Source organism: Arachis ipaensis, chromosome B08 (genome assembly GCF_000816755.2).
Source record: "Arachis ipaensis cultivar K30076 chromosome B08, Araip1.1, whole genome shotgun sequence".
NCBI classification, from domain to species: Eukaryota; Viridiplantae; Streptophyta; class Magnoliopsida; order Fabales; family Fabaceae; genus Arachis; species Arachis ipaensis.
In genome coordinates, this window is record NC_029792.2 from 79,102,910 (window position 1) to 79,112,999 (window position 10,090).

Sequence of the window (10,090 nt, forward strand, 5' to 3'; positions counted from 1 at the left end):
CAGTATTTTATCCTTAAATTGTGACATCTTCTAAATTGACAGTGGGAATTCGTCGGTTAAAACTGTACTCACAACACAACTTTTATTAATATTTCTTAACTGGCATTTTTTCGCCCGTCATTCCACAAGGGTTCAAGAGTAACTCACCTTACCCAACAGTTTTGGAAGCCAAAACCAGAAGCAATCAAGTGCTAGAGTCCAAGAGTAACTCACTTTACCCAACAGTTCAACTGCCGGTTCGCGATTTTTCACGGTTTTTCGCAGAAAACACATTTTCTAACTCAGAAAAACCTACTGAGTCCAAAAATCATATCCACATCCTCAAATTCTCACTCTAACTTTTCAGAACCTAACTTGGGCAATATTAATTACTTAATTAAACATGTAATTAAGCTCGGTTCTTACATTTTCCCACCAAATAAGAAATTTTGCCCCCAAAATTTAATGATTACCTGAGAATAGATCGGAGTAATCCTTTCGCCTCTCGGATTCTAACTCCCAAGTATGCTCCTCAACTCCTACTTGATCTCAAGCTACTTTAACCAATGAAACTTCCTTTTCGCATAACTTCTTCACACAAGTGTCATCAATTCTCACTGGCGTTACTTGGAAAGTCAAGTTCTCCCTCAACTCGACCGACTCAGGTTCCAGCACATGAGCCGCATCTGACGTGTACTTACAAAGTTGTGACACGTGGAATACGTTATGTAAGTTAGACAAATGAGGAGGCAAAGCTACTTGATACCCCACCGGCCCGAATCGCCTTAGAATCGCAAATGGTCCTATATACCTTGGTTTCAATTTCATGGTCTTAATCGCTCTTCCAATCACAGTTGTTGGTGTAACCCTTAGAAATACGTGCTCTCCCACTTCAAATTCCAACGCTTTCCTTCTATGGTCTGCATAACTCTTCTATCGACTCTGTGCTATTAGAATCCTCTCCCGAATCTTCTTAATCTTCTCAGTAGTCTCTGCTACCAAGTCAGGACCCAAAACACTTACTTCACCAAATTCATACCAACAAAGTAGAGATTGGCACTTCCATCCATACAAGGGCTCATACAGAGCCATCCCAATGCTCGCATGAAAGTTGTTATACGCAAACTCCACCAATGGCATGTAGCGATCCCAACTTCTGGGTTGATCCAAAACACATGCTCTCAGCATATCCTCTAACGTCTAAATAGTCCTTTCCTACTGTCCATCAGTTTGCAGATAATATGCGGTGCTAAGATATAGCCTCGTACCGAAAGCTTTTTGGAAAGCTCCCCAAAACCTTGATGTGCATCGGGGATGACGGTCTGACACTATGCTCGCTGGCACACCATGCAACCTTACTATCTCCTTGATATACAACCTTGCCAACTCCTCCATTGAACAACTTATTTGGATAGGCAGAAAATGAGCGGATTTGGTTAAGCGATCCACGATCACCCAAACCGCGTCAAATCCCGACCTAGTCCTCGGCAAACCGGTCACAAAATCCATCGCAATTCCTTCCCACTTCCACTGAGGAATCTCAAGGGGCTGTAGTATCCCTGACGGTTTCTAATGCTCTATCTTTACCTTCTGGCAAGTTAAACACTTGGACACCACTGTAGCTACATCACCTTTCATCCCAGGCCACCAGAACAGCTTCTTCAAGTCATAATACATCTTTGTGCTTCTGGGATGAATGGAAAACCCACTGTTATGAGCTTCCGAGAATAAGTCTTGCCTCAAACTCCCGACATTCGGTATGCAAATTCTCCCTTTATATCTCCACAACCCTTCATCATCCTTGGCAAATTCTCCAAGCCTTTCCTCACTAATTGGTTTGAATAACTGCTGAAGCTTTTGCTCATCATGCTGAGCACTTTGTATCTCTGATTTAAACGTGCTTGAGATCTGTAACTGGCTCAAACAAGCTCTTCTGGTAACCTCACCAACATCCAGCTTAAGATCCACAAACTTATCCACAAACTTTCAAACTCAATGCGTCTGCTACCACATTCGCCTTTCCAGGGTGATAACTCAGTTCAAAATCGTAGTCCTTAAGCAACTCCATCCATCTCCTCTGGCGCATATTAATCTCTTTTTGAACAAAGATGTACTTGAGACTCTTATGATCAGAAAAGATGCTAAACCTCACTCCATAGAAGTGGTGTCTCCAAATCTTTAAGGTAAACAGAAATGCCGCTAATTCCAAGTCATGAGTTGGATAATTTACCTCATGCGGTCTCAGCTGACGCGATGTGTAAGCCATCACATTTCGGTGTTGCATTAACACGCAACCCAAATGCTTCAAGGAAGCATCACAGTACACTTCGAACGGTTCATGCAGTTTCGGCAAGATTAAAACAGGTGCTGAAGTTAACATCTGCTTCAAAATTTGAAAACTCTCTTCACACTCCGACGTCCACACAGACGGCACATCTTTCCTTGTTAATTTCGTCATCGGTAGCACAATCCGAGAAAACCCTTCAATAAATCTCCGGTAATATCCGGCTAAGCCTAAGAAACTTCTGACCTTCGTCATAGTTGTTGATCTTTCCCACTCCATCACCGCCTCCACTTTAGAAGGATCCACCGCTATCCCTTCTTTGCTTACCACGTGACCTAGAAACTTTACTTCCTTCTTCCAGAACTCGCACTTCGACAACTTAGCATATAATTTTCGCTCCTTTAAGATTCGCAACACAACCCTCAAGTGTTAACCCAAAGGAATTTGTCATCTATGAAATAAACTAAGATGTCATCTATGAAAACCACCACGAATTTGTCCAGAAAGGGACGAAAGACCCTGTTCATGTAATCCATGAAAATAGTAGGTGCATTTGTTAACCCAAAGGACATAACCGCAAACTCGTAGTGCCCACAGCGCGTCCTAAACGCAGTCTTAGGGATATCATCCTCCTTCACCCTTATCTGATGGTAACCGGATCTCAAATCGATCTTGGAAAACACTCCAGCTCCTTGCAATTGATCCATCAAGTCGTCGATCCTAGGCAACCGATACTTATTCTTCATAGTTGCTTTGTTCAGTTGCTGGTAATCCACACACAGTCGTATTCCTCCATTCTTCTTCTTCAGCAGTAAAACTGGTGCTCCCCACGGTGATACACTCGGTCGAATGAACCTCTTGTTCAGAAGCTCTTCCAACTGAGTCTTTAACTCTGCCAGCTCTATCGGAGCCATTCTATATGGCACAATTGATACTGGTCTGGCTCCCGGCACCAATTCAATTGCAAATTCAATCTCCCTTTGAGGTGAAAACTCAGGGATATCTTCCGGGAACACCTCTGGAAAATCTCTAACCACCAGTATCTGATCTAAGTTCTAGGCATTAGCAGTTAACAAGATATAACCCTGACACTCTTCCCCACTATAGTGCACCATTACAGAGTTTAGGTAGTAACCCTCAGCTATCATTGTTTCATTTTCTCCTTCCGGCATAAACCGAATTGACTGCTCAAAACAATCCAACAAAACTCGATTCTTTGACAACCAATCAAACCCCAAAATCATCTCCAACCCAACCATTGGCAAACAGATCAAATCATGCACAAAATCTCTACCCACAAGTTTGAATCCTACTTGCCTACACCCTGACCTAGTCATAACCGTCTGATGCAGAATATGTACATGCAGATCAAATGCTAGTGCTGACACTTTCAAGCCTAGTTCCTCAACTTTAGCAAATGAAATAAACGAATGCGAAGCTCCAGTATCATACAATGCAACTAAAGTTTTATCACCAATAAGACATATACCTCTCATCAAAGGATCCGCCTTAGAAGCATCCTTGGCGTTCACAGCAAAGACTCGACCTTGATGCTGACTTTGGCCCGCATTCTGGTTCCTCCCACGAGTGCAATCCCTCGTAATGTGGCCAGGCAACCCACACTTGAAGCAACCACCTAAACCAATCTTGCATGAGTCATAAGGATGAAAACACCCACAACGCACACAAGTCAAATCCGGAGAATTCTTACGCTGATTTCCTCTCCCCTTAGCATACTAAAACTAATTCTGATTGTTCTTTCTAAAGCCTCCTTGCCCTTGGGGCGAATATCCTCCTCTGTTAAAACTCTAACCCATCGGATGGAAATGCTTGCCACATCCCCGACTATAACTTCCTCCATGAGTGTCCTTGGATGCAGCCACTGTCTTGGCATACTCCTCAACCACCCTCGCCTTGTTCACCAAATCAGAAAAAGTACGAATTTCCATTGGAGCCACCGCAGTCATAATGTTGTCCTTCAACCTCCTCTGGTACTTGATGCACTTCCAGCTCTCGTAGGTCTCCGGGGCACCCTGACACACCCTTGAAAACCTACAAAGCTCCTCAAACTTGTTTGTGTAGTCCGCCACAGATAAAGAACTTTGCTTCAGCTGCATTAGTTCCATCTCTTTCGCTTCCCTTGCAGACTCAGGAAAATACTTCTTGTAGAAGGCTGTTTGGAAAACATCCCACGGAACATCGGCATTCTGAAGCTGTAGCAAGCAGCACTCGGCTTGCCACCAATGCTGGGGCTCTACCGCAAGCTGATAAGCGGCAAATTCAACATATTGATTATTCGGAATGTGCTACGCTTGTAAAGCACGCTCCATGGCCTGAAACTAGTTGTCCGCCTCTGTGGGATTGGTTGATCCTCAGAAAATTGGCAGATAAACCTTGAAAAAAGTTGCCAAGGTCATCGGAGCACCTCCCATATTGTCGCTGTTCCCTTCAGCATTATCATTAGCATTCCTTTCACCATTCTCATTTCTGTTCCCCACCGGTTGGCCTAACCTCTGCACAACTTGCAGAGTCGCAGCAGCATTAGCCTCCATGGTATTCGTCAGATTAGCCATTGCCGCCATGAATTCGGTGTGGTTGTTAGCCGGTTGCTCATTCTTACTTTCTTGTGAATGCGCTCGACTTCGTCCGTGAGTGGCCATTATGGTTCCTGTCTACACTAAATAATTGATATCAAGGTGATCAATCTTAATATCAAAAGCCAAGTACATCAATTATCCCAAACAGGCACTCACAAACAAGCATGCTATGAAATATCAAACAGATAACCTAATAGCATCAAAGGAAAAGACACGCAGAGTATGCAATGAAGCATAATCGGTCCATCCCTCAGGCTCACGAGGATCAACCGCTCTGATACCACTAAATGTAACACCCTAATTACCCTAAGCCTTACCTCGCGCCGTAACGCAAAGGTTAATCAGAGATTACAACAGTTCTAAGCTCATACGAATAATATATAGAAAGAATTATTATAATCTAGAAGCCCGATGAAGGATATAGCTCAAAAACAGGATTTAAAAGCACAAAACGTACTAACGAAGCTACTAACTTAAAGAACAAGAAATAGATACAGTATAACAAAATATTATAGTATAATATCATAAGAATCTAGCCACGACTTGCGGAGTTTAAGCCGGCTAGCCATAAACAGACCATACATGAAACTAGACAGTAAAAATAGCTTATACAAGTTTTGTTCTCTCAATACATGCCTCTAGGCTAAAACAAAATACAAAAGTGAGAGACGTATAGCAAAATAAATCAAAGGACTCCAAAAGGTATCTGAATCCTCCGCTTCTGTCACCATCCAAGCAACTCACCGAGGGGGGGTTGCGACCTGCATCTGAAAAACACAACAGAAATATGGTATGAAAACCGGAGGTTCTCAATATGGTAACAGTGACCAGTGATGTAGGATATAAGTCCCTGGGACGCCAGAGGCAATCCTAAGCTCCATATCCATCACAAGATCTCATCTTAAGGCATTCTAAAACCATAATATATACATATATAGGCATACAATTACAAGTCGGCAAAGCAAACAAATAGATAGAAAATGCATATGATGAATGCCTGTCCTACTGGCTGTGATATCAAATTGTTGGTTCAACTGCCAACCCGACACATCTCCATGGAGATGTCACCCTTCGGAATCATTGTAACGACCTAATTTTCAGTATGTCTAGATCGTACCGGAAACTGAGTGCTACCAACTTATCTTCCTAATTATTATCTATTATTTATTATATGAGCCTGATTAACTGTTAAAAACATAGTTATTTTGCGAGGTACTTTTTTTTAAAAAACGTTTGGACTAATAAACAGAATCATTCACAATCAATTCGTAAATAATAACAGATACAACAGTTATAAACAACCACACATAAATACATCACAAGCAGTTGACAACATTCAATGATCCAGCCTTCATTAGAGTATAGACTTTTAGTTAGAACACCCCTAGATATAGCTAGGTAATAACTATATACATATATATACATACAACATCCCAGGCCCTAACCTGTTCAAGAAGTCCCTAAGCTGGCACCAAAGCTAGGCTAGACTCTATACTCACCTAGTCCCTCTAGACTACTAAAGCGAGAGAAAGTACGTTCTAAGTCTTCAAAACTCAAGTCAGGTGGAATGTCATCAAAAGGCAGAACATCATCTACTACTCCTCTGCACGATCAGACATTGCCATATGACATCTCTTTGGTACCCCCATCAAGTAGCCACATAACAAGAGTCTCATACACAGGATTTAGGTTAAAGTTCTCGTACAAACGGGGTGCAGACGTTGGCTAGTCTCACAGTATATACTTATAAATAGAGAATGAGATTCACCCTAGACTCAGAAGACTACATAGAGCGGGATCCTCTTTGCAAACGGTCGTCAGCAAACTACGAAAGGGTACTCATACTTCCATCTGAAGGGGGAAGGGAGAGAGAAGGGGTAAGAACTGGGGAGTTCTTAGTAGGGCCGGGGTTATTAGTTACGTTCATTAATTCTGTATTATTTAGCAGATAAATAGCAGAATACAGAGAAGCAGTAAATAGAAGATACAGATAAGTAGAGAAAATAGAGAAAATAGAGAGCAGAACACAAAGAAAAGAATACAAGAAAATAAAACACAAATACAAAGAATAGAATACAAACAAAGAAAGCATGCATTCATACAACAAACATAACAGAAGAAATGCACAACCAAGTATGATGCATGTCTAGCCCTAGTGCAGGTAATGAGCTCATTTGTCGGTTACTAACCCTTTCCTGACTTTACCCAGCAACCTCTGTCTGGATAAGGCTTTCCTGTTGGCAATACCCATTGCAAGCACCCTTTGTCTTGAAGGGTGGAATTTGCTAGCCTATATATGCCCAACGTACTCACTGTAAGCAACCTTTGTCTTAAGGAGTACAACACACTCACTCTAAGCAACATCTGTCTTACATGAGTATAGCACACTCACTGTAAGCAAACTTTGTCTTACATGAGCACACTGATCTCGATACCTTTGTAAGCAACCTCTGTCTTACAGCAAAGCATTATAGCAAGGTATCCCAGGAAAACATTCTCAGTGTCGTACCACCATCTATCTGACTGCCTCATTGCAATAGATGAAGACACAAAAATCTCTAGAGTTGCTTTAATGCAACGAATGACCTTTCAACCGGCCCTCTGCTTGTTCTCTAATCTCTTTATCATATTACGCTATTCTCTTTGAATCTTTACTCTGCTCTGATTACTCTTTTCACTTTTTTATTATTTTTTTACTCTACTATTGTTTCTCTATTTAACGTATGTATTTAAAGCTTATGTAAATTTCGGTATGAATAGTTAGCCTGTCCCAAGTATAGGTTCATTAAGTCTATACTGAAATAGTTTAACTTTTCATATTATACCTAACCCTACGCGCAACTCAAATAATAACTATGTTGCTCCTAGTTTGTTTACTAATCTCTGTTTGTTTTCTATCATTAAAACTTTACAGATGATGAGCGGATAATTTATACGCTTTTTGGCATCGTTTTTAGTATGTTTTCAGTATATTTTAATTAGTTTTTATTATATTTTTATTAATTTTTATTTAAAATTCACTTTTCTGGACTTTACTATGAGTTTGTGTGTTTATCTATAATTTCAGGTATTTTCTAGCTGAAATTGAGGGACCTGAGCAAAAATCTGTTTCAGAGGCTGAAAAAGGATTGCAGATGCTGTTGGATTCTGACCTCCCTGCACTCGAAATAGAATTTTTGGAGCTAAAGAAACCCAATTGGCACTCTCTCAATTGCGTTGGAAAGTAGACATCCTGGGCTTTCCTGCAATATATAATAGTCCATACTTTGCCCCAGATTTGATGGCCTAAACAGGCGTTCCAAGTTAGCTCAAGAATTCTTGCGTTTAACATCGGAACTGGCACAAAAGCTGGAGTTAAACGCCCAAACTGGCACAAAAGCTGGAGTTAAATGCCCAAACTGGCACAAAAGCTGGTGTTTAACTCCAAGAAAAGTCTCTACACATGGAAGCTTCAATGCTCAGCCCAAGCACACACCAAGTGGGCCCGGAAGAAGATTTCTGCATTAATTACTGATTTCTGTAAACCCTAGGCTACTAGTTCTCTATAAATAGGATCTTATACTATTGTATTTTGATATCTTTGGACGTTTAGTCCCTATACCTTGGAGGCTGGCTATTTGGCCATGCTTACACCATTATCACTTTTGTATTTTCAACGGTGGAGTTTCTACACACCATAGATTAAGGTGTGGAGCTCTGCTGTTCTTCATGAATTAATACAAAGTACTATTGTTTTTCTATTCAATTCAAGTCTATTTCTTCTCCAAGATATTCATTCGCACCGAAGAACATGATGAATGTGATGATTATGTGACACTCATCACCATTCTCACCTATGAAAGCGTGACTGACAACCACTTCCGTTCTACATGCAAACAAGCTTGAATTTGTATCTCTTGGGTTTCTAATCTAGGATTAGAACCTTCGTGGTATAGGCTAGTTATTGGCGGCCATTCCTGAAATCTGGAACGTCTAAACCTTGTCTGTGGTATTCTGAGTAGGATCTGGGAAGGGATGACTGTGACGAGCTTCAAACTCGCGATTGTTGGGCATGTGACAGACGCAAAAGGATCAATTGATCCTATTCCAACATGATTGAGAACCGACAGATGATTAGCCGTGCAGTGACAGCATGCGTAGAACATTTTTACTGAGAGGACAGAAAGTAGCCATTGACAACGGTGATGCCCAAATAAAGCTTGCCATGCAAAGGAGTATGGATGATTGGAAGAAGGCAATAGGAAAGCAGAGGTTCAGGAGGAACAAAGCATCTTCATACGCTTATCTGAAATTCCAACCAAAGAATTACATAAGTATCTCTATCTTTATTTTATGTTTTATTTATCTTTTAATTATCAATTCTCCATCACCATCTGAATCCGCCTGACTGAGATTTACAAGGTGACCATAGCTTGCTTCAAGCCAACAATCTCCGTGGGATCGACCCTTACTCACGTAAGGTATTACTTGGACGACCCAGTGCACTTGCTGGTTAGTTGTGCGGAATTGTGACAAAGTATGATTCACGTTTGAGAGCTCCAAGTCCTTTCGTGCCATTGTTGATGATCACAATTTCGTGCACCAAGTTTTTGGCGCCGTTGCCGGGGATCGTTCGAGTTTGGACAACTGACGGTTCATCTTGTTGCTTAGATTAGGTACTTTTCTTTTTATTTTTCAGAATTTTTAAGAATGAATTCTAGAGTTTCAAGGTGATGTTCTTATCATCACAAAAGCTGATTGATTCTCATCAATTTAGCTGTTAAATGTAATGATCTGCTGAAGCTTGACTAGCCATGTCTAATCCTTTTTGGACTGAAGCTTTAGACTAAAATTGCATGATTCCTGGAATTCTTATTAAAAAGTTTTGAATCTCTTTATTCTCTTTTCTATATAATTTTCGAAAAATCACAAAAAATTTTTTTAAAATCATAAAAATAAAAAATATTTTATGTATCTTATTGTCAATTCTTAAGTTTGGTGTCTTACATGCATTGTTTATTTGATCTTAGTTGCATTTTTATTGTTTCTCATCATTAAAAATTCAAAAATATTTTCAAAATTATGTCTTTTCAAGCTAATAATACAGAGAATTGAAGATTCAGAACATTCAGCAGAGGAATCAAACAGAAAAAGCTGGGCATTCAAAACGCCCAGTGAAGAAGGAAAACTGGCGCTTAAACGCCAGCCAGGGTACCTGGCTGGGCGTTTAACGCCCAAAAAGTAGCATTTT

General features: G+C 40.6%; 1 protein-coding gene across 1 annotated transcript; it reads right to left on the reverse strand.

Moving 5' to 3' along the window:
* Positions 1,549-4,845, reverse strand: LOC107611158. Its single transcript, XM_016313114.1, has 7 exons — positions 4,657-4,845; positions 4,077-4,527; positions 3,625-3,899; positions 3,199-3,306; positions 2,782-2,907; positions 2,249-2,662; positions 1,549-1,935 (listed from the first exon to the last, which is right to left on the reverse strand). The coding sequence occupies exons 1-7, from the start codon at positions 4,843-4,845 to the stop codon at positions 1,549-1,551; spliced, it is 1,950 nt and encodes a 649-aa protein (XP_016168600.1).

Coding starts and splice junctions, on each gene's coding strand:
- LOC107611158 (XM_016313114.1), bottom strand. CDS start 4,845: ATGGCGGCAATGGCTAATCTGACGAATACCATGGAGGCTAATGCTGCT. Junction 3,307..3,624: donor CACTAGCATTTGATCTGCAT/GTACATATTCTG, acceptor AACTTAGATCAG/ATACTGGTGGTTAGAGATTT. Junction 2,908..3,198: donor TGGTGCCGGGAGCCAGACCA/GTATCAATTGTG, acceptor GGTTACCATCAG/ATAAGGGTGAAGGAGGATGA.